Source organism: Lepisosteus platostomus, chromosome 6, assembly GCF_059453375.1.
Source record: "Lepisosteus platostomus isolate fLepPlt1 chromosome 6, fLepPlt1.hap1, whole genome shotgun sequence".
Lineage (NCBI taxonomy): Eukaryota > Metazoa > Chordata > Actinopteri > Semionotiformes > Lepisosteidae > Lepisosteus > Lepisosteus platostomus.
In genome coordinates, this window is record NC_142616.1 from 4,422,220 (window position 1) to 4,446,878 (window position 24,659).

General features: G+C 43.7%; 2 protein-coding genes and 2 long non-coding RNA genes across 18 annotated transcripts in view; 1 reads left to right on the forward strand and 3 right to left on the reverse strand.

Moving 5' to 3' along the window:
* LOC148659669 (butyrophilin subfamily 1 member A1-like) overlaps positions 1–24,659 on the reverse strand; it is a 236,850-nt gene that overhangs the window by 121,687 nt on the left and 90,504 nt on the right. For 2 of the 15 annotated variants that reach the window (XM_088637460.1, XM_088637459.1), the window contains exon 3: positions 661–1,008. The exons of 6 other annotated variants lie outside the window; for them this stretch is intronic. In XM_088637460.1, the coding sequence (XP_088493586.1) occupies positions 661–1,008 (348 nt within the window). Of the gene's footprint in view, positions 1–660; positions 1,009–2,070; positions 2,162–2,286; positions 2,355–2,778; positions 2,895–3,197; positions 3,371–24,659 lie in introns of those variants that run through there. 7 more of the 15 variants (XM_088637456.1, XM_088637453.1, XM_088637454.1 and 4 more) reach the window with 7 other exon arrangements.
* The window catches only part of LOC148659670 (butyrophilin subfamily 1 member A1-like), a 117,340-nt gene that overhangs the window by 69,768 nt on the left and 22,913 nt on the right, over positions 1–24,659 (forward strand). The window lies entirely within an intron of this gene.
* On the reverse strand, positions 12,714–17,347 carry LOC148659673 (uncharacterized). The gene is made up of 4 exons (XR_015939752.1): positions 17,153–17,347; positions 16,798–16,914; positions 16,278–16,355; positions 12,714–12,835 (listed from the first exon to the last, which is right to left on the reverse strand). It is a non-coding gene; the product is annotated as an uncharacterized LOC148659673 (long non-coding RNA).
* Positions 21,142–23,660, reverse strand: LOC148659674 (uncharacterized). Its single transcript, XR_015939761.1, has 3 exons — positions 22,894–23,660; positions 22,638–22,737; positions 21,142–21,359 (listed from the first exon to the last, which is right to left on the reverse strand). It is a non-coding gene; the product is annotated as an uncharacterized LOC148659674 (long non-coding RNA).

Below are 24,659 nucleotides of genomic sequence, written 5' to 3' on the forward strand. Positions count from 1 at the left end.
ATGGAAGACTGGTGTGTATTTTTTCTTTAAACTATCAAGACCAGCCATACACAGTACAGTTTATGTACATACAGTAATGTTTATGTTCCTAAATTAATATCGTTTATGACCTTCAGATGTGTTATGCTCCTCTTCTTTTTATGCTCAGCTACTAGAATTTCCCTTTAGTGGTAAAATTCCATATAAATATTCAAAACTAAGCGGATTAAAATGTGCACAGTAAAGACATTAAATGATTAAATCTTTTCACTACCAACCAATGCACCACGAGTGCCCTTGTCGGTCATTTTGGCCAGCCAATCACTTACCGCGGTGCCCTGCGGGTAGGTTACTGTACCGCGGGTTTTTACCGCGCATTTTGAATGGCTGCATCTGTAGGTATTCATACCATGTAAAATTATCTTCTTTGCCCCAAACAAATTCTGAATGGAAGAGTGAGGCATATTTGGAAACAATTAAATAGAATAAATACATTTATATTTACCATAAATATGCCATTTCATAGTCAAGATTATATTTGAGAAAACACCATGCCCAGTACATCAATAATCTTCTCTTAAGTCATTATGTACTATCACTCATCATTCCTGTGTAGTTTTATTGTACATTGCAGTGATCAGTGACTCACCACAAATGTAAATCTGAGAGAAATACACTCACCTTTAAAACCTAGGTTAATAACAGCTTCATCCTCCATCAGCTTAGACCTCACCAAGCATGTGTACTGTCCAAGGTCAGAGCGTCTCACATCTCTCAGTGTTAAAGACACATTGCCTCTGTGGAGCTCCTGCAGGAATAGACCAGCCCTGTCTCTGTAGGCTGGGTTCTGTTTAACAAGGTCATACTGGTGTGATTCATACAAACAAATAAGGTCATGGTAATTCTTTTTAAACCACCTGATCTCTAGGTCCTCAGCACTGCTGGCTGGTGAGAGGTAACAGGGCAGGACAGCATCTTCACCAGGGGACACAGCTACAGGAGCAGCTGGACCATGAACCTCAAACCTCACTGAAAGAGAAAGAGCACAGCTGACATGAGTCTTCAACCTCAACACAGACAAACACTCTGAGACAAACTGTAGACTCATCACTGGCAGAATAAAGCAGAGCAGCTCAGTGACACACAGTGTTTTCTACAAACAGCCCATCACTGATTCAGACCCACATGTGACCGAGGAGCACTGAAGATCAGTGAGTCTCATCTCACCATCTGCTCCTCTTCGTCACACCAGTGTTTCCCAAACTGGGGTCCGGATCTCTCACCCAGGACCCTCAGATCCTCACCTTCACTCCCTGATAGAAGAGCTGTGACTGTGTTCACTGAGGGTCTGTTACTCTGCAGTGACAGTAGGGGGTTAAATCATGCTCTTTATCTGTGTCTCTCTCTGCTCTCTGGTCCTTTATATACTGAAACACTTCACATACAGAACCCAGATTAAACTGCTGATTAATACTTCCAACACAATCTGAACACATAAAAACAGGAGGCACAGTAGGATGTACCCATGGACCTGAATGATTCCAGGTTTTATTCAGCAGTTTTTACAATACAAAATAAGATATCACCAAAATCTAGACACACAACACAGAATGAAGATGAACTACAGGCAAGATCCAGTCAGGCTCCTTCTACAAGTGTCAGTTGTAACATCTCTCCATCTTCCACACACAAACGTCTGACACATTGTAATGTCCTGTGTGGTGTTGGGTCACCCCAGGACTCCCTCTGTAAGTGATGAGTACCTGATGTAGCCAACATTAACTCACACACTGAGGCACAGACTGGCAGAGAGGGTGAAGCAGCTCTCAGGTCAGCAGTGTGACTTGGCCATGATTGACACTGTCTCTGAGTCTGTCAGCTCATCCCACTGTGATGAAAATCGTTCCCTGAGTCTGAGCATCCATTTGCACTGTTTAGATCTCATCAGTCTGACAGTCAAGTCAGATAAATATTACAATCATCAGCTTCAGAAATTGGATTCTTAGAAACTGTACTATTTTCAGTCATCAGTGTGAAATCTGGGTTCTGGACAGGTTATTGATTAAAACACCAATAAGAGTCTCACTGTACCTGATCCTGAGACACAGGACTGGTGGAGAAACATCAGAGTCAAAACGAACCACTGTGACTGGTCAGACTCCATCTCTGAAACAAAGAAACACTCTGAAGTAAGAAATAAACACACTTATGAGTTACACTTCACATCTGAATTAAAGAAAATCACCAACAGAGATCAAATGTCTCTGAAAGACACAGGTAGTACTCTTTATTGAAACAGACGCTCGCCCTGACTTGTCACTGTGCCATATTCCCATTAACAGAAGCACTGATCTTGCAGACTTTTTCACTAAAATCTATATCCAGAGCAAAAATACAGTGAGAAGTTCCTCTCAATCTTAGTCCTGACCTGACTGTTCACTCACACACTGCTGTACCTGACTGATCTCACTGTCACTCCAGCACACAGCAGCTTCAGTCCTGACCTGACTGGTCACTCACACACTGCTGTACCTGACTGATCTCACTGTCACTCCAGCACACAGCAGCTTCAGTCCTGACCTGACTGTTCACTCACACACTGCTGGATCTGACTGATCTCACTGTCACCTTTTACAGATGGACAATAACCAGATTCACCCTCATCTTTTTCTATACATACATTATCATTGATCTCTGCAGTACTAAACACATCATACTGAATTAAATCTACAAGGTTCAGAAATATATCATGTTTCTTGTCTTCTTACACAGACAATAACAAAGCAGATTTACACTCACCTGTTTTTATATTAACAGTATGTTTACAGTATTAATTACAATCCAGATTCAGAGCGAAGTTTTTTGTCTTTGTAGTGTTGAGAGATGTTGTTCTGAGAGAGAGAAACGCCATTCAACTACAGGAAACACAAAGTGAAAGAAAAACCTTCAGCAGGACCCATGAAATTTACTGTTTGCCTGTTAGATCCAATAGGGTGAAAATCCAGTGAAAACAGTGATATCATGCACCTTCATATTCACATTAATAATTACAGAGAAAATACAGTGAAAACTGTGATATTATACTGTACACCTTCAGATACACATTAATAATAAATCTGTCGTGTGAATAACTGTACTACCTGACTGCTACAGGTATAGCATACTAACATTACAGGACACCATGCTGTTAACTGATGTGCGAATGACAGGATACTTACAGGCTGGATACTCTGATCATACCAGTCTGAGCTCCACTTTCTATTGTTCAGAAAGAAATATGTGATTCTCTGAGGCCTTTTTATGATTAGATTTGAAAATCAGCTTGCTCTTTATCGCAGTAATAGACTACTTTCACTTTCACTTCCTGCTGTAACACAGAGAGACAGGAGAGGATTCTGGGAAACTGGGCTGTGGCTTCAGGGTGTGTTGTTGTGATCATGCAGCTCGAGCAGGAAATTAAGATCAGTGTTCAAGAGTGCAGGAGCTCTGGGACTTTCCTGTGAAACAAGTATATCAAGCTGGAGCCCAGCTCCTCTTGTCCACAGGCTGCAGGAAGTGGCTCTTCTCTCTTTTAAAGGAGAAGTTCAGCTCCTGATTACCTGCCTGTGAGGCAGTGAGATCCTGAGTGAGGGAAAGGAGCTGTCAGGATAGGATGTGTGTAGAATTAGCCTCCTCCTGACTAAATAAGACGTCCTGGGAGAAAAGGGATTTGTCCAGAGTCCAGTCTGGAAGGAGAGCGTGTGAGAGCTCCAGTAGAGATCTTGTCTCTAGTGATGATGAGGCAGGTTTACAGGCCTGTGGGCTCTGCAAGTGAGGGGTGCTTGAGAACAGAAGGGGCTCACAGGTGCTGGACAGGGGGGCTGTGTGCTGGTTCCTTTGCCAGGTTCAATGGTGATGAAGGAACAACCAGCTGCACCAGGGCTGACTGGAGGCGTCAGCACCTGGAGGAGTGGAGCACCACTGGGTGGGGTAGAGTGTACCTGTCACCATCATCATCCCTCCTCTAGAGGGCGCTCAGACACTTTTGTGTTGAGTTCATTATCACGTTCAGCTGCCCGTCTTGTTTCTTTATTTAAACCTGGTGCTCTGGAAGCTCAGGGCTCTGCAGTGGAAGACAGACGCCCGAAGGTCCGCCTACCATCAAGTCACCCTACGTCCGCGGCTTGAGGGCACAGGTTTCCTGACGCCGTCCAGACCAGCTGAGTCCGGGGCTCGGAGCGCCTGGCCTCATCACTCCATTTTTAATCTCCTTGTTCCGTGTCCCTGTTCCTGCTTTTAATCGTCTTTGTCACAACCGCCAACCTGCCCAGACCAGCCCCCAAGAGGTCTAATCACTTCCAGCAGCAGGGTGATAATTACAAACGCCGCCGCACGTGTTAGTTTCACATCAGACGCCTTACCGTGCGGCAGGCTGCATTATTTAAGCCTCCCTTACCTGCATATCGCTGCTCGGTAAACTTCTCGTAAGCTCTACCTAGCATTTCTCTACCTTTTGCCTTCCTGGTTATTTACTTCACCTTTTTGCCTTCAGACTACGGATCTCGCCTTGCCCCTTGGATTGTTTGCTACCAGTGTCAATACCAGATTTGTACCTACCGCTCTCTATTCGACCTCGATTCTGTCTCACGATATGGATTGTGTCTTTTCCGGATTTCAACCTACCTTACACCTTCTGACTACGATTCAGCTCCTAGGTTTCGGTTTGTTCACTTACTCACCTCCCAACGACTCGTGCATCTGCATTGGATCCTTATCACCTCTTCAGAGCAGCGTTACAGTCTTGTCTTGGATGGATTCCCTGGTTTTGGATTTTGGCCTGTGCCCAAGGACGTGTTTGCCTGCGCTCCCCCCTTGCACCTGATCACCATCAGCACCGCCCCCCGTTCGCCATCCCTTCTCTTCCTGACTGTGTTTTCCCCGTAGCCCTTTTCCAGTCACTTCCGGATTATACCGTCTGCACAGGGTCCTAAACTACACATCCTTACAGCACCTGCCCCCCGCAGCTGAGAGAGAGGAGTCCTGATGGCACAGGGGGAACCCAAGTGCTCCCTGGGGCTGAACATCAGCAGACTGAGGGGTGTCTCTAAACAGCAAAGCAGCTGTCATATATAAAGATCTGCTGGGAAAGGTAGTGAAGAGAGGTGTTTGAGGACTATGACCATAATTTTGGTGTCAAAATTGGAGAAAAGATCAGGAAAGGAATATAAAACTGTTTCAAAGTCTAAGCATCTCTTTGAGGTGAAGTGGATCAATCAGAGGGAGAAGAAAACCAGACACTGCCTGGATCAGACTGTCCCTCCACACTGAGCTCACAGACAAGGAGCACACGGTGAGGACAACAGACACTGGAGAAGTTAGAGGACAGTGGCTGAGATTGGAGGATGTTGTCTGTGGCTCAACAATATCCAAAGCACTCCACAGTGGGGCTTGAATGGATCTGAAAAAAGACATGTCTAAAATCCTGCATGGAGCTTTCATGAAGCACCTCAGTCATTCTGGGGAAAAAAAAAATGGCAAAAGGTGTTGTTAGATTAGACCCAATTGCAACTTCCTTGTGTAAATGCTGAGTGTTACAGTACGTCTGACACAGACCCAGCACAGCAGATCTCCTGTCAGCACTGTCTCTGCAGACAAGCAGGGTGGGGACAGCATCATGCTGTGGGGCTGCTTCTCAGCAGAGACTGTAGAGCTTGTTAGGATTGCAGGTATAATGGACAGAGCAAAGTACAGGCAAATACTGGAAAATATGTTCCAGTCCACTAATGACTTAAATGTACTTGTAGCGGCGAGGTTTATTAAAGTACAGGAATTAAGGTTTCTGCTCCCTCGCCAGTCCCTCTCTCCTTCATCTCAGTGGTGCGTGATAAAGAGAGACCATTCCATTTGGTTCAATTAAGGTTTTTCTAGCTGATAGAGTGTCCTGATAAGGAGCATCTCCCAAAGCTGGTACCCATCAACCACCTTAATAAATGCTCATTTGAAGCGCCTAAAAGTCTGAGATTTCAAGGGAAAGTGTTATTTAAAGTTGGTTTACGACCCTAAGGTCAGAGTGCATGGTTACTCATCATCAGCCAATCAGGAACTGGCAGGTTAACCACACGTGGGTCTCTGATGCCCAGGAAGCTTTTAACCAATGAACAACCTGCAGTGCCTCCAGGTAAAAACAGGCAACACAGAGCACAGAACAGTTCGTAAAACGGTTCCAAAGGGCAGGACGGCCCGCAGGGCAAGACAGTTGGGAAGGGCAGAACAGTTCCCAAGGGAACACAGTTCCCAAGCGCAGGACATTCAGCCTCAGAGCACCTCCAAAACATCCTGAGACTCAGCCCGGACCAACATGTAACGGCCAGTGTGTCCGAGTGCAGGACTTTCCTTTGTTCTAAGAGTCGAGAGTGGAGGTTGCCAGAGAGTAACCAGACGATCCACCCGAGGTTAGTATCAGCAGCAAGCCTCGTGAACAGGTCGGAACTGTGGACAGCTGAATCACTATTCAGAACTAGCGCTTCATCAGGAACGAACCGGTCCTCTTCCTGACCTGCTGGGACCCACAGTCACTCTTCTCCTGTGCACAAACTCTGCTAGTTCCGCCAGCACTAACTAGCGAGTCTTCAGTGAGCACGTCGCAAGCCACACCGAGCAGTGCTTGGCACCGAGCCAGAGAGCGCCGATTGGACACAGCAACCAGCCTGCCACTGTTCTTTGTGCCTGCAGGAGATCTGAATCCCCAGAGTTTGGATGAGTATTCAACTTCACTGCATTACTGCTCGAGAATTCAATTGTTATCCCAACCAGTTGATATCAATTTAATTCCAATGAGTGATGTACTTGCTTTGCACTGTGTGCAAGAACACATCTGTCCTTTGAGGACTGAGGGACACTCTGACTGTGTTACTGCTGTACACTACACAATCACAAAGAAGAAAAGAGCACATTGTCACAACTATTGTAAGTAACTACTGAGAAATCTAGATGCAATAGGTTACAGATGTCTATACGGCCAGCAGCCATATCACCCTGCAACTCACAACTGGTAACCCACTGGACCTCAGCAGGTGTGAGCCTGGTCAGTACCTGGATGGGAGACCTCCTGGGAAATACAAAGGTTGCTGCTGGAAGAGGTGTTGGTGGGGCCAGCAGGGGGTGCTCACCCTGTGGTCTGTGTGGTCCTTATGCCCCAGTATAGTGACAGGGACACTGTGCTGTCCTTTGGATGAGACGTAAAACTGAGGTCCTGACTCTCTGTGGTCATTAAAAATCCCAGGGCGTTTCACGAAAAGAGTAGGGGTGTTACCCAGGTGTCCTGGCCAAATTTCCTTCTGGCCTTTACCAAACATGGCCTCCTAAGAATCCCCATCTCTGAACTGGCTTCATCACTCTGCTCTCCTCCCCACTGATAGCTGATGTGTGATGAGTGTTCTGGTGCACTATGGCTGCCGTTGCATCATCTAGGTGGGGGGGACACACTGGTGGTGGTGGAGGGGATCCCCATTACCTGTAAAGCGCTTTGAGTGGAGTGTCCAGAAAAGCTCTATATAAGTGTAAGCAATTAGTATTATTATTATTATTATTGTCAACAGTTTCCAGTTCTCAGGAGCTTCAACAAAACAAAGAGATGTTTGCTGAGTTGCAGGGGTGATCAAAGCAATAATAAAAATAAAGTTTACCTTTGTTAATTAAGTTCTAGGTAAATGATTTAGTGCCTGTTACGTCCCTGTGTGTGATCTGTGTGTTTTGTTTATGTTCTACACTGCTGACCCTTGATTGTTCTCCCTCCCTCATTGGCCTATTACACCACTGCTCTGTATGACAATTAGCTTCTCAGCCATTCAGAGTGCATTTTATTCACTATATAACATGGAGGTTTTCTGAAGGAAGAGGCTTTTTGTTTGACTTCGGTCCTGTTTGGTTTTGGTTATTGCTTCAGGTTTGTTGGTTTGTTGGTTTGTTGGTTTGTTGGTTTGTTGGTTTGTTGGTTTGTTGGTTTGTTGGTTTGTTGGTTTGTTGGTTTGTTGGTTTGTTGGTTTGTTGGTTTGTTGGTTGTGTTTGTACAGCTTCGGTTTTGTTGGTTTCTTTGTACTTTTGTTTGTTTGTGTGTTTATCCTTGTTTTGCCATTACCTTGCCCTAATGTGTTACATGTTCAACCTTTGTGTTCTTTTGTACCCTGTTCCTGTTGACTACTCTCGTTTTCCCTTATTTGTATTCCTAGTTCACTTGTTTTGTGTGAACTTTTGTATATAAGGTTAATTTAGGTTGTTGGGTACATTCTACACACTTAGTTGTTTTTGTATTAGTAACAGTAGTTTAGTACGATGAGTGCCGTTTGTCTTGTAAGGTTTTGGGTAGTCAGTGGAGGTTAGCTAGGGTGTTGAAGACGCTGGAGACCTTGTGTTTCGGGTTTTCTTTTGCAGTCAGGTTAGCTTTCCCTCACTTTCCTAGCCAGCTCCATTTTGTTTATTTTCTTTTCCTTTGGCACCACTTCCTTACCCCTGTATGTTATTGTGTCTTACCAGTCACTTATTCAACTTAAAATCATCACTTTTGCACTCACCTTTGTTATCACGCTTCCTAGTCCCTCACCAGAACCCACCTGTTTCCAAAAGCATTATCCTAAATGTTACAGCCCTTTACCCCTAGACACTTGGGGTCGTAACAGTGCCTATCAAGAGTTCAGGAACAGGGTATAAAAACAAGCAGAAGAGAGGAAGACAAGAGGGGGCAGGAGCACAGCAAGGCAGAAGATCACCAGGAAAGAACAGGCCGGAGTTCAGTATTTGAATCCTATTAAGAGAGCTTGCTATCCTGAGGTTTTTATGGAGCTCTGATTTCCTGTGTAAATCCTTTGGTTAAAAGAGGCCTCTCCTGGCTAGTGTTAGTGTTAGTGTGAAGAGGGAGATATTTTCCCTTTCATTCTGCAGCAGCTGGGTCTGCAGAGAGATTTAACCACATGTTGTGTTTTTAGTTCAGAAGGCAGCTTTCTCTTCTTTTGGCCTTTGGAGGTGTTTAATACATGGTAGCCGTTTGTTTTTCTCTGAATGTTTAGGATATGGACCTCTGAAACACCTCCCTTAGAAATTTGTACATTGTGTAACTTGTGTGTTGTGTGTTTAGTCTGTGTATTGCCATTGTTAATAAATATTTGTTTAACCAAGTTTGCCTGAATTACTACTCACCAATGTTGTGCCAGAGGACAAAGAGCTTGTCGGCCCCTAACAATACCAACCGCTCGAATATATTCTTGACAAAGCTCAATTAGGATTGTAAAGGGTTAAGATTATTAATTTACTTCTTGACTAACATGCTCAATCATTTCTGTTATTCTCCATTTTCATCATCCATAATTGTAACAGTCTCATAATTTGGCACATATAAATTTAACAACGATGCAAAACATTTTGATAAATAAGAATACTATGAATTAATACAAGTCAAATGATCTCTTATCAGCTAATCTAGCACCCTGAAGTTTCTAGCCAAATATATGAATATATAACAGAGCTCATATCAGCTTTGTCTCCCAGCTCTTCTTCGCCCTGCTCCTTGTCTGTCACCTCTCTCAGTTCATTAACCCTCCATCAGTTCACCTGATTCTCTCCCATCACTCTGCAGCATGTGAACACACACTCACAGGTTCCAGATCAGGATGTAAGAGTGACCACACACCCAGTCTGCACCAGTCAGAGGCCTGAGCTGTCAAGGCACACGCGTGTTTCTGCGAGAGGAGAGTCCTTCAGGCAATGTGAGGACTGTGAGGACATGCAGGAACGCATCTCTACAGCAGACACTACACAGAGACGTGGTGTGTTCTTCTCTTTCTCTGAGAATGAAGTGATACAGGACTGGTGTCTGACAGATATACTCTCAGCACTTCCCGTACTGAAACTACAGCTCGTATTTTTACTGCCTGCACTTAAGGATTTAAATGCCATGTGCCATGTTCTCTTTCTGAATTTTATTTGCTTTCTCTCCAGTGTTATGTTCCTATCGTATCATCTACAAAACCACAAGTTTTCTGTCTTTACCAGAACCTAGAACACCGCTATAAATCAGGAACACAGTGTTTTGTCTCCTTCTCAGGGTTTCTCTGATGTTCAAGATCCAACATCTAAACTGCTTTTCCTAGACACAGAGAAAGTATTTATTATCCCAAAGAGGCAGTTTGTTTTATAGTAGCAGAGAATATAAAGAAAAACACACAAATGCTGTACACAATACAAATATACACTGTATTGTCAAAAATGAGAACTGTAAACCTGTTTATCTTCAGAGATGAAAAGGTGTATCTGCTCTGTGAGGGGAGTATTCGGGATTCATTAAAAAAAAGGTGTGAGGTCCTCTAGGATGGAATTTGCTTTAAGCAGGACTTATAATCAATAGACGTGGGGTAGGTGTGAAGACTTTCTGACACAGCTTGACAGTACTCTTCACTTCGATCTTTCTCCTCAGCTTCAAATTCACAAACCAGCAGATCAGGACAAAGAAAAGACTGGTAAAACATTTTAACAAATTGTCAACCTTAAATTGTTTAAGCTTCCTTAAGAAACATACTTGCTGTTGTCCTTTTTTGAAATTTTAACTTGCAGTTCAGCCCTTCCACTGATTCTCCCCTGATGTAGGTTCGAGTGGGGTTTGAGGGATCTTCCTGAAAGCGATTGAAAGCTCCTCCCACTGAACTGTGACCAGCCAATCATTCTGCTCTGAACTGGCTGAATACATCTGTCACTCATGTGTCTTCTGCACTCTGATTAGCCTGCCAGTCTGTCAATCACCAGGACTCCCTGTTACATAATTGAAATTGTAGATTTTTGTGTCTTCCACTTTATCAAATGACTCTCTCTGAAAATCAACTCTCGTACTCAACTGCTCTAGAAAACTTTTGTTTCTAAACAGGTGAATCTAACTTTTACCACACAGTACAAAACCTCCAAGCACACAATTAACAGGAAAGTGTGGAGTGAAACTGGTACCATGTGTTACTGACAAGAGCCCAGCCTAGCTCCCTGAGAGAGTGAACAGCACTCAAGAGCAAAACTGAAGCTCAGAGTGAAGATCCTCAGTTCAACACTATCAACAAAAATATATTAATGTTAAATATATCTGATATTCCTTTACAAAAAAGATTTTCCATCAAACAGGGCCATTTCTGTGCTGTGTAAGTGTCTGAAACCATTGTGGAGGGGTTCAAATAGGTTATTTGCAATGAGACGGTTATTTAATTAAATGGCAACAACATGTTCTATCAAGAACTTTTGACATTAAAAGAGGGTTTCAGCCTAATGAACTGATAAGATCACTTTATTAGCTCTATACAATTTCTTGCATTAGGAATATGTCTTTTCACAGACCCCAGCTTACACATTAAGTTTATATACTTTGTGAAAAATGATAATGTTTTAACCTTTTCTGCAAATACGCTCGTTATCAGAGTAAACAAAAGTATACTTTTAGAATTTGATTAATAGGTAATATGGAATCGCGTATGTAAAGAAATTAATAACAGTGTAACTATATTCATGTACTGTAACACAAACAGTAGTATAAGACTCTCTATTGATACAGTATGTGTACTTCTGTTTCACTGTTTAGCACATGACTTCGTCTGTGGTGTGATGGCTTAAGTGACTGACTCACAAGGCTGAGGTTGGAGGTATGAGCCCAGCTGTCGCCATGAATTTTCTTTTAACAAATAAACATTTCTTTGAAAAACTAAAATAGCAAATATTAAGGGCACTATATTGTCATTTTTTATATTTCTAAGTACATAAGTACTTCCATGGGTGTAGCAATAGTCCAAGACCGGGTGATCCATCCTGACAGACGAACAGAGTTACAAACCTGAGCGGGATCTGGCGGAGGGTCGGGGGAATAAAAGGGGGTCACGGGGCCAGACGCTCCCTCATCCCGGACCCAGAAGATCAGGACACCGTGATGAAGCCTGTGCCGCTGAGTCGCTCCTGGACTTCCGGGTGTCCATCTTCCACAGCTGAGCCCAGACTGGCAGGAACGCCTGGCTTGTACAGCACGGGGGGCAGGAACCGGAGGCAGGTGCAGGAGATCAACACTAAACTAGGAAGGGCTGGAGCCTCCTTAAGAGGAGGGGCTTACGAGCGTGACAGGGGCTCAACAAGTAAAGGTGAATTTATTCTTTTTGGGAAAACATGACAATTCTGTGTTCTGATCCGAGTTTCAGAGTGAACACAATTCAAGAGAAGGTTTTGGTTTTTCACTTAAAACTTCCACAATTACTGTTAGAAAGTCTCACTAAGGTCTGAGATGTTTGTCATGTGATTTGTCTCTGCTGGGGATCAGAGTCAGACAGGTGTCTTATTAATGTCAACTTTATCAGTCTGTTTGAAGTGCTCCTCAGTGAAGGTTATTATTACGATTACATGTAGTCAATCAGTGATATTCAATACACCCACATTATCATACAAATGTTTTATAGAATTGCTATTATGCAGCACAATAATTATTTTGTGGGAAACGATTAGTTACATTTTAAACACTCACCTCTTACAGACAGGTCAATAACAGTGTCATCTTCCCAGAAATCAGACAGCACCATGCATATGTACTGTCCATGATCAGAGCGAGTGATGTTCCTCAGTGTTAAAGACACGTTGCCTCTGGAGAGCTCATTGGAGAAAAGCTCCACCCTTCCCTTGTAGGCTGGGTCCTGTCTGTCAGAGTTATACCTGCGGTTCTGGTACAAACACACAGGTGTATAATAATCCTTTCTAAACCACCTGATCTCCAGGTCCTCTACACTCTCTCTGGTTGAGAGGTAACAGGGCAGGACAGCGTCTTCACCAGGGGACACAACTACAGGAGCAGCTGGACCAACAAGCTGTAACACCTCTGGAAGAGAAAGAGCACACAGTCTGCATGAGCCTCCCCCTCTACACAGCTGCTCACAGTGTGAGCTGGTCCAGCACTGTGTCAGGAGCAGCCCCACACTGACCCCAGGAATGTCACTGGTGAGGATTTAGTGATGTTTTGGTTTAACCCACTTGGATTGATTGGAAACCCTCCTATTGTACTGTCTCATTTTTAAGCAAACATACCAGCTAGTGAGTTAGTTCCTTTAAGGAATGTCAGTAAGTTAATATTTAGGGATGTTATTGTTTCATTGGTAAAGGTTTAAGTGTTTGTCTTTGTTTAAAAGTGTATATAAAGTGTACACTGGAGGTTGTGGGGGTCAGATATGAATACTGAATTCTTGTCAGTCAAATGTATTAAGTGGTCATGTTAAGAACATTAATATTGTTAGTTGTAAGTGGAAATAAGTATAATTATCATATTAAACAGTACAGTACATGTTATGGTATATTTCAATCCTTAAGCTCTGTGAAGTTGCCCCCCTCCCCACAAACAACACAAACATTGAAACCCCCCACATTCATTAGTGCTGCGTTTGTACCGGTTTGTGGTGTTGAAGCAGCATGTGTTCATGCTCAAGATATTGCATAGCGCCTTGTTTTTTCATGAGTGTGACATCACTCAGCCCCCCTACAGCAGGGCAGGAGAAGCAAACCAGCCTCATCTGTTAGTGCTCTGTTTGTGCTAGGTTGTGCCATTGAAAGTAGCTTCCGAGCTGCTTTCGTTCCCGAGATACAGTGTCTTATTTTTCAAGTCACGAGACTGCCTAGACAGCGCCTGCTGTTTGCTTTCTCAGCCAGTCCGGAGGCAGGGGGATGTGAAATGACATCTGTCTGCAGTATCTTAATGCACCACAAGAGCTGCCATTTGAGCCTTTAAGAGGGAACTTTAGCAAACAATTGCATTTTCTGAAAAGAATGTAAGTAGCATGTCATGATACCTCATAGCTGGGTCATCTAAGGAGCTTCTCACTGTATCCTTTTTACATACATATGGATACACAAATAAATACATATTTCTGTCAGCTGAGTTTTTAAAGCCGGGCCTTTCCCCATGGCCGTGGTGCTTCTGAAGTGTTTTTCTGGAAGGCTCCTCTGTCCTGTCCCTGGGGCAGGAGGTTCTTCCCTGACATGAGGATTGTCTGACTGATTATCTTCACAGTAAAGAGGCTTTGTGTCTGTGCAGCTCTTCTTCATTTGAGAGGAGGGTGAGAAGGAACTTTTTCACACCTTTGGAGGTGAAAATGTGTTCTCTGGGCTATTATGTGAGTTGTATCTGAAGCTCCTGTATTCGATGTGACATCAAAGACAAAGGTTCTTCCCTGACTAATTAGCATTCCTGCACAGCAAAGGGGCTTCATAACAGTGTCTGTGCAGCTCTTCTTCATTTGAGAGGAGGGTTAGACTTAGATGGAACTTCACCTGTGGTGCTGGGTACATTAAAACCCATCCTTCATACATGGATCGTACCACCAAATCACACACAATTTAAAAAGTCAACAGGCAAGTGTGTTATATATTATATAAATATTGACATTACCCAATAGGCTTATAAAAGAGGTGAATTCATTATAAAGACGCTGGTGAATAAGATGAAGGAGGTGATGAGATATGTTCATAAATCTTAACATCTCCTTTTTCATGGTGAAGGAGACAGAGGGAAACCCTTAGACTTCAGTGGACTAATGGATGCAGGTATGAAGCTGGACAGACAGGCTTAGTCTTCACAGCCAGGAACATGTCCTGATACAGGTGGGAAAAGGACATACAGAGTGGGTGATAGGACCCAGGACAATGTGATTGCAGAATTTATACACTGACCAGAAATACATGCATACAAATACAAAAACTACAAAAAAACACACTTTGAAATCCTACAAGATGTGTGTTATACAATAATACAGGTCTTTAAGAGTACGCTGTCTAGAGCTCACTATTCTACCACTGAGAGACACCACTGAGAGACACAACCAGCTCTGGTTGGAGATGCTAAGAAACCCAAACCAGGATGCTGAATGTAAGGACCAATTCTATAAAACATCTTTAAATGGTTTGCAGTGAGTGTTCTTGTACTGTTATTGATGATCATGCCTTTAGGGCTGTGAGTGTTCTTGTGCTGCTATTGATGATCATGGCTTTAGGACTGTGAGTGTTCTTGTATCGATGATTAGGCCATTTCTTTTGTTTTATTAACATTCAAGTGAAGGAAATGATCTTGGTACCACAGGCCTAAGCTGTCAAGTGTAGAGTGGAGCTTAGCCTCTTGAATAGACGTGTCTACAATCACTCTTTGCTATATAAAGGCACAACAAGGTTGCCCCAAGGCACTGTGTCATCAGAGCCCATGAGTAAACATATGTCTGGTCTGGGCTCCTCCAGTCACCTGTCTACAATGTGAGAAGAGCAGGAGGAGTGGCTGAGCCTTGAGCAGAGCCAGTGGAGATCAATGTCATTGTGCTGCCCTGCTGGTTGAATCTGACACATTGAGGTCTGTCTGTTAGGAAAGAAATAATCCAGAAAATAAGCTGTGGTTTAACTCTCATGTTAACAGGTTTCAGACACGTTTTACTATCATGTGGGGTTAAAAACTGAATGACTCTGGTAACACTGAACAGGAATGTTTATTCAGACAGACACTCTGTGCTTATTGAACAGTGATGTGTAAATCAACCATCTGTGTTTGGGGTACGTGTGTGTTTAGGTCTCACCAACAAACAAGTCTTCATGTCTCCACCACTTAGGAAACTGAGGAGGATTGCTTCCCTGTGACTCATTAAAAGTCATAAAGACTATTTATACTGCTGCTGGCTATTGTGAGGATTACCTGTGGACTGTCATCTGTGTGAGCTGAGAGCTTGAAGGGGACAGTGTGGATATTTGAGGCACATGGGAGAGTATTGTGGCTCTCCGATCACATGAACAACTGGAGCTAAACTTGCAGACAATCCTGTACATTATCATGAACACAGGGGTTTGAAGAAGGAAACAAGGACATGAGGATGAAGGGGAGGCGTGTGGCAGAGACTGAAGGGGTTAAATGGGAAGGTACACCCTCCTCTCCCCTCCACTACTCTCACAGCTGTCTGATCCCTAAGGAACACCCTTGACCAGCTCCATGTCCATGAGGAATTCCAGTGGGCACACAGGAGGAGAGCCTTACTGAGACATGGTTAGTGAAATTCTCTAAGGAGTGAGGAAAGGTATTTAAAAATAAGCTCCTGTCTGCTTGACCAGGACACAGAAAACAGCCTCTGTTACAGTCATATAAAAACATGGCTAATGAAATGAGAGAGTCTCTCTTCACTGTACCTGATACTGAAGCAGAGGACTGGAGGAGAAGCAACAGAGTCACAGAGAGCCACTCTGAACTGTCAGACTTCATACCTGCAATACAGAAACACTGAGATTAGTCGACAGCATACCTGGAATAATGAAAGACTCTGAGTGGGCAGTCTTAATCTCTCATATGAAGAAACACACTGATCAGTCACAATTCATCTCTACAACAGAGAAGAGAAAACACTGTGATTAATAAGAATTCATCTTGGAAATACAGAAACATTCAGGTTGGTCACACTTCAACTCAGAAATATAGAAATACTCAGACTGGGTCAGGGATAATCACTAAAATATAAAAACATCTTGTCTGATATGAACCGTTTGAAATAGAAAAAAGTCAGATATTTCAAATAAAACCCCTCTAATGTCATTTCACCTTTTAAAAAAATCTCTGATAGATCAATGCTCATCTCTAAAATAAACAGCTACTCATGTCAGATTTCAGTTCTAAGATAAAGACATGTTCTAATGGACAGCCTTTACTACTGACTTGCAAATGTAACACTTTGGAGGGTAAGATTTCACAGAAATAGACACTAAGAGAATTATCCAGCTGTAGTTTGGTAGTGACGGGAGTCTCACTTTCAGCAGATTCACACTCACCTGGTTTTATACTGACGGGATGTTTACAGTGTGAATTACAGTCCAGACTGTTGAGAAAAGTTTTTTATCTTTCCAGTGTTCAGAGATGTTGTCCAGAGAGACAGAAGCACCATTCAACTACAGGAAACACAAAGTGAAAGAAAAACTTTCAACCAGAGCCATGGAATTTATTGTTTGCCTGTTGTCAGAGCAAATGCAGTGAAAATACAGTGAAAACTGATATTTTACATCTTCAGATACACATTAATAATTCATCAGTCGTGTGAAAATCTGTACTGTCTGACTGCGACAGGACAGCACCTAATCCTACAGTACACTGTGCTGTTAACTGGTATGAAAATCACAGGATACTTACAGGCTGGATACTCTGAAAATTGTTGTCTGAACTCCAGTTTCTATTGTTCAGGAAGAAATATATGATTGTCTCAGGCCTTTTTATCATTAGATGTGAAAAGTGACCTTCACTCTCGGAGACTCTCTTTATCACAGTAATGGATTATTTTTGCTTTCAATTTTCACTTTCTGCTGTAACACAGAGAAGCAGGAGGATTATGGGAAACTGGGCAGTGGCTTCAGGCTGTGTTGTTGTGATCATGCAGCTCGAGCACAGATCAGTGTTCAAGAGCCCAGCTCCTCTTGTCTATTGAGTGTGTTCACAAGTACAGGCAGTACTCAAGGCTGTGCTGTGTGATCACAGGTTCAAGTCTGGATCTTTTCCCCTGTGGTGGCACACAGGCTGAGCCCTGTCCAGTGTAGAGTCAGTGGGCTCTCAGCCAGACTCCCAGGTGTTTTCAGTCTCACCTCTCCTGTCTCTGGTGCAGAAGCTCTGCTCTGGGGCTGTGCTGTGTGATCACAGGTTCAAGTCTGGATCATTTCCCCTGTGGTGGCACACAGGCTGAGCCCTGTCCAGTGTAGAGTCAGTGGGCTCTCAGCCAGACTCCCAGGTGTTTTCAGTTTCACCTCTCCTGTCTCTGGTGCTGTGCTGACTGTGACACCAGTGGCTCCAGTGTGGGAGTGTTGGAGGAGTCTGCCTACTCTTCCTCATTACCCTTGTCAGCGCTCACACAGATCATGAAGCCAAGAAACCAGCCATCCAGTCATTGGATATAAACTAAATTGAATATATTGAAAATATGTGGACATTGAGTGTCTTTCAATATCATGAAAATATATATTTAAATCAACCCATAATCCCTTAAATTATACTTGAATTATAATGAAAAATATATTTCCAATAATATATTGTAACAAGCATATTTCCTATTATTCCAAAAATACACTTACATTAGGTATACCAGATTATATTCAGTGTATTGTGTTGTCTCCCAGGTGTGTTTCATTCACTTCCATGTCTTTTTAAACGTGTTTTTCCAGACCAGGAGAAAGAACTCAAGAGTCTTTGAATACAGTTGAGCCAGACTGAGTTCCCATGTGGGCCTGAAGGGAAGACTAGACAGTCAAAGATTCCACAGCTTGATTCTGGTTCAGAAGATTAACAATGCGCTATTTTCCAGAGCTGAAAAGGTACAAGGTAAAAATATTTTAGAAACACAGCACATAAGATGGAGCTCAGTAGCAGTGATTCACCCAGAACTGAGCTCTTCTAAATTTCACTTATTTTATTGACACATCCAATGTTATTACAGTAACCAGAAGACTAAAGAAACTTGTTGAAGAAGTAAAGAGGGGAAAAACAGCACAGAATTTCAATCAAAAGAGAGTCTGAAGCAAATCAGGGGACAGGAGAGTATGTGGGAAGGAGAATCAATTAGTGGCCTCCTTCATTTCTCACAGAGTGAACTGTAATAAGTACATTGGTTCATTAGGCTAAAACCCTCTTTTAATTTCAAAAGAGTCTCTCTCTCTCTCTCTCTCTCTCTCTCTCTCTCTCTCTCTCTCTCTCTCTCTCTCTCTCTCTCTCTCTCTCTCTCTCTCTCTCTCTCTCTCTCTCTCTCTCTCTCTCTCTCTCTCTCTCTCTCTCTCTCTCTCTCTCAACTGAGGCCAGCCCAGGACCAGCAGCCTGGCATGTTCTCCCAGCAGGTAAATATCCAACCTGCTCTTATAGGACCTCCCACAGCTGTGTCTCATCAGAGCACAGAGGTAAATATCCAACCTGCTCTTATAGGACCTCCCACAGCTGTGTCTCATCAGAGCACAGAGGTAAATATCTGACCTGCTCTTATAGGACCTCCCACAGCTGTGTCTCATCAGATCACAGAGGTAAATATCCAACCTGCTCTTATAGGACCTCCCACAGCTGTGTCTCATCAGAGTGTAGAGGTAAATATCCAACCTGCTCTTATAGGACCTCCCACAGCTGTGTCTCATCAGAGCACAGAGGTAAATATCTGACCTGCTCTTATAGGACCTCCCACAGCTGTGTCTCATCAGAGTGTAGAGGTAAATATCCAACCTGCTCTTATAGGACCTCCCACAGCTGTGTCTCATCAGAGTGTAGAGGTAAATATCCAACCTGCTCTTATAGGGCCTCCCACAGCTGTGTCTCATCAGAGCGCAGAGGTAAATATCCAACCTGCTCTTATAGGACCTCCCACAGCTGTGTCTCATCAGATCACAGAGGTAAATATCCAACCTGCTCTTATAGGACCTCCCACAGCTGTGTCTCATCAGAGTGTAGAGGTAAATATCCAACCTGCTCTTATAGGACCTCCCACAGCTGTGTCTCATCAGAGCGCAGAGGTAAATATCCAACCTGCTCTTATAAGACCTCCCACAGCTGTGTCTCATCAGAGCGCAGAGGTAAATATCCAACCTGCTCTTATAGGACCTCCCACAGCTGTGTCTCATCAGAGCACAGAGGTAAATATCCAACCTGCTCTTACAGGACCCCCCACAGCTGTGTCTCATCAGAGTGTAGAGGTAAATATCCAACCTGCTCTTATAGGACTTCCTACAGCTGTGTCTCATCAGAGTGTAGAGGTAAATATCCAACCTGCTCTTATAGGACCCCCCACAGCTGTGTCTCATCAGAGTGTAGAGGTAAATATCCAACCTGCTCTTATAGGACCTCCCACAGCTGTGTCTCATCAGAGTGTAGACTGCTCTCAGCTCTGACTCACTTCACACTGACAGATTTTAATTACCATTCAGTACACACAAAGTCTCAGGATGTACTTTATTTATTTAGTTATTCCTGTGAGGTGTCTTTAATTTTTATCTAGGGCTGTTCTGTTGTTATCTTACAGTCATTATTGTCCTCCTAGAATAAGGATCTTGTTGCAGTCATAGTGTTACAATGAGGAAGGTGCAGGAACTGTCTGAGGAAGTCTGCTCACTGTACAATCTCAGCTCCACCCCTTCTGCAACATGTGGTTGTTGTGGTCTTTGAGACCTGGAACTGAGAGCAGCACTGAGCCCTGAGAGGAGAGGATTGAACACGTCAGCAGCTGACAGGCAGAAGTCATGAAGACAGCTTACTGCTCTCTGCTCACTGTGGAAATGTTTAAACTATACAGTAGGTCACACATGTAATGTTTTTCAAATAATAAAAAAATATTTGAGCAAATTGTCACGCCCTCTGCAGCCAGAGGGCGCTTCTTCTCTGTCCTGTCCCTAGTTTCCGGTCTGTTGTCCTTCCGGTCCCTCTCTTTCCCTTGGGCTATATATTTCCAGGTCTTGCTCTCTGTCCTGGCTCAGCATTGATGTCCGGATGTCCTGAGACCCGCCTAGCACCAGGGCGCCCCATGTCCGCTCCCTGAGGGCATAGGTTTCTATACGGCACTCCTGAACTCTTTGCACTGAAGAAAGATGTGAAGACGGGGGTTTGAATTTAATCCTTTCTGTAGGGGGTTTAGACTTCTAAGTCACAAGCTGGGGTTTATGGCAGGAAAGGGGGTTAACTGATAAGGATTGCAGACGCAAGCTAGGAACCCCCCTGGGTGTAATGTTAAACTGACCATTTGCCCAGAACATCGTAAACTGGCCAAATACCATGAACCCCCCTCTTTACCATCAGACCGAGTGACGTCAGAAACGGAGAAGAAAACACTATATAACCCAAAAGTTTGTAACAGTACGTTGAACAATACTTCGGTTTTGTTGTTTCTTGCGGGAAACAAGACTTCGGCTTTATTGTTCCTTGCATGCAATAAACTCATCTGTTTTACTTCATCTCGGGATCAAGAACCTTATTTCTTCTGTTACAACAGCACTAACAAGCCCGGGCCTTTTTCCCGTCTCGCTGCTACGCATATGGGTCTTTTTCCGCTCTCCTGCTCCCCACGGCTAGTCCCTTTGGATGTCCGTGACACAAATTAAGTAGTACACTTTTGTTTTGCGATTAAGATATTATAAGAAATATAAATGACAAATTTACAATTGTCATGTAATATCAGATATATTTAACATTAATATATTTTTGTTGATAGTGTTGAACTGAGGATCTTCACTCTGAGCTTCAGTGTTGCTCTTGAGGGCTGTTTCCTGTCTCAGGGAGCTGGGCTGGGGTCTTGTCAGTAACACGTGGTGCCAGTTTCACTCCACACTTTCCTGTCAGTGGTGTGCTTGGAGGTTTTGTACTGTGTGGTTAAAGGTAGATTCACCTGTTGAGAAACCAAAGTTTTCTAGAGCAGTTGGGTATGAGAGTTGATTTTCAGAGAGAGTCATTTGAAAAAGTGGAAGACACAATATCTACAACTCCAACTATGTAACAGGGAGTCCTGGTGATTGACAGACTGGCAGGCTAATCAGAGAGCAGAAGACACATGAGTGACAGATGTATTCAGCCGGTTCAGAGCAGAATGATTGGCTGGTCACAGTTCAGTGGGAGGAGCCACTGAGGTGCCTGACACTGATCAGAGTGAAAGCAGACAGAGGGGTGAATCAGAGGAACTTGACTTCTGTCATTTTGAATTGACACTCCAGGAGTATCAGACGAGCTGGTAGGGGACAATATTATATGCATTAATTAGCTGTTTATTATACAGCAGACACTTCATTGCAAGGTTCTGGGAATGAGGGAACTACAGAGCTGCTCTGGCCTTGTGTATTTCTGCTTCCAGCTTCTTGGGTTTCATAAACTTTGAAAAATACTTCTCAATGACCAAAGAGAAAACTATGTAAGCAATTGTTTTTTGTTGTGATGTTGTAAGTAAACAGCATTCATTAACAAGAGGCATCTAGATCATTCAGATTACATTTAAGGGGTTAGTTGTGGGCGGGAAAGACAAACAGATATAAAGCAGTGACAGAAGAAGGCAGAGAGCAGGTTGTGAGTTGAGCTCAGGTGACTGTACACATCACACAGCGACTTGAAGTTTGTAACTGATGTAGAGACAGCAGGGCCCTGCTAACGAAGACACTCCTGCTCAGTGCAGGGCAGAGAAGAGTGGAGGTCAAGAGATCAACAGGAAGTGGTATAGAGCTCAGTGAGAGGCCATGGCTCAGTTCATCATTCAGTCTGAAGGTGAGGAGGTCAACAGGAAGTGGTATAGAGCTCAGTGAGAGGTGACAGCTGGTGCTGAACCTACAGACTGACAGGGAGAGCCTGAGGGCTCATCTAGACTAGGCTTCTGTATCTCTACGCCTCTGATACACCAGACTTCATGTCTTGCATTGTGTAACAGGATTACAACTCTAACTGATGTGACGTTGTAAAGTTAAATTTCCAGGAGAGCTCTCTCTGATGCCGATAACTCTGGTTTTCATATGAAATGAGTAATGAATACATTTTTTTTAATTCTCAAAGGAATATGCTGTTGATATTGAATTAAATAGTGATCTCATTGCAAATAAACTCTTTGAACCCCTCCAAACTGGTTTAAGACAATTACATAATTATAACAATCAGACAATTCTAAAATAATGATGAGAAGACTCACCAGCAGACATACAGACTTCAAACTTGCTGAGCTGATATGAAACACTGTAGCGATAGAACAAGTTAGGAACAGCAGATGGATCAGACAATCTGGGCAGCTCCTGTCAGAGAGGAACAGTATGTATCAGTCAGGACCCTGCACCTTCACGAGCTGTTATGGTAGCTTGATTCTTATGAGAGAGTAGTTCTTTCTGACAAATAAAAGCACTTAATCACTTGCACATGTTCCAATATTAACTTCCTTATTCTTTACACACCCCAGGGTAGTTTAGCCTGGTGCTTTCAGTGCTGATCTTGCTGAAAGATGATTGTTGTCCTGGTTTTAAATATATGTTTCTTCTTGTATTTGCCTGTGCTTTACTCTGTCCTTTATCCTTGAATCTCTATGAGCTCATTGCTGAGGAGAAGCAGCCCCACAGCATGATGCTGCCTCCACCCTGCTTGTCTGCAGAGACAGAGCTGACAGGAGATCTGCTGTGCTGGGTCTGTGTCAGACGTACTGTAACACTCAGCATTTATACAAGAAAGTTGCAATTGGGTCTAATCTAACAACACCTTTTGCCATTTTTTTCCCCAGAATCACTGAGGTGCTTCATGAAAGCTTCATGCAGGATTTTAGACATGTCTTTTTTCAGATCCATTCAACTCACTGTGGAGTGCTGGAATATTGTTGAGCCACAGACAACATCCTCCAATGTCAGCCACTGTCCTCTAACTCCTCCAGTGTCTGTTTTCCTCATGGTGTGCTCCTTGTCTGTGAGGTCAGTGTGGAGCGACAGTCTGATCCAGGCAGTGACTGGTTCTCTTCTCCGTCTGATTGATCCACTTCACCTCAAAGAGATGCTTAGACTTTGAAATGGTTTTACATTCCTTTCCTGATCTTTTTTTCTCATTTTGACACCTAACATAGGGTCACTTTCTGAAAACAAAACTAAGACTACACAGTCCTCTTCTTTCTGTAGTGGTCTTCCTTTGTCTCACTAGCTCTCACTAACTCTTTAATTCAGTCTTAATTAATCATCAGTCATATTCAACCTGAATAACAGTGTCTCTCAGTTCTCTATCCTCAGATTATTCACTCATTTTCGACTCTTTCACTCTTCACCAGCACCACTCTTCTCTTTCCCAGCAGATCTTTATACAGGGCAGCTGCTTTGCTGTTCAGAGACACCCCTCAGTCTGCTGATGTTCAGGCTCAGGGAGCACTGGGGACCACCCTGTGCCATCAGGACTCCTCTCTCTCAGCTGTGGGGGGCAGGTACACTCTACCTCACCCAGAGACGCTCCACTCCTCCAGGTGCTGACGCTCCTTGGCATCACACTTCATCACCATTGAACCTGGCAAAGGAACCAGCACACAGCCCCCCTGTCCGGCACCTGTGAGCCCCTTCTGTTCTCAAGCACCCCTCACTTGCAGAGCCCACAGGCCTGTAAACCTGCCTCATCATCACTAGAGACAAGATCTCTCTACTGGAGCTCTCACACGCTCTCCTTCCAGACTGGACTCTGGACAAATCCCTTTTCTCCCAAGAGGTCTTACTTAGTCAGGAGGAGGCTAATTCTACACACATCTTATCCTGACAGCTCCTTTCCCTCAGCTGGAGTTTCACTCCCTCAAAGTACCAAAGAGATCTTCAGACCAGCTCTGCCTCATTCCACAGGTTTACCCATTAACAGGCAGTCATCCTGGTACATGACCAAATCACAGGACCTAACAAAACTACATCTCAAACCTCGCAGTCAGGTAATCAGGAGCTGAACCTTTCTGTGAGGCCCCTTTAAGAGAGAGAAGAGCCACATCTTGCAGCTTGTGGACAAGGAGAGCTGGGGTGTCCCAGACCTCCTGCACTCTTGAACACTGATCTGTGCTCGAGCTGCATGATCACAACAACACACCCTGAAGCCACTGCCCAGTTTCCCAGAATCCTCCTGCTTCTCTGTAAGTGAAAGTGAAAATAGTCCTTTACTGCGATAAAGACGGTGTCAGAAGTAAAGTGAGCAGGTCGCTTTTCAAATCTAATTA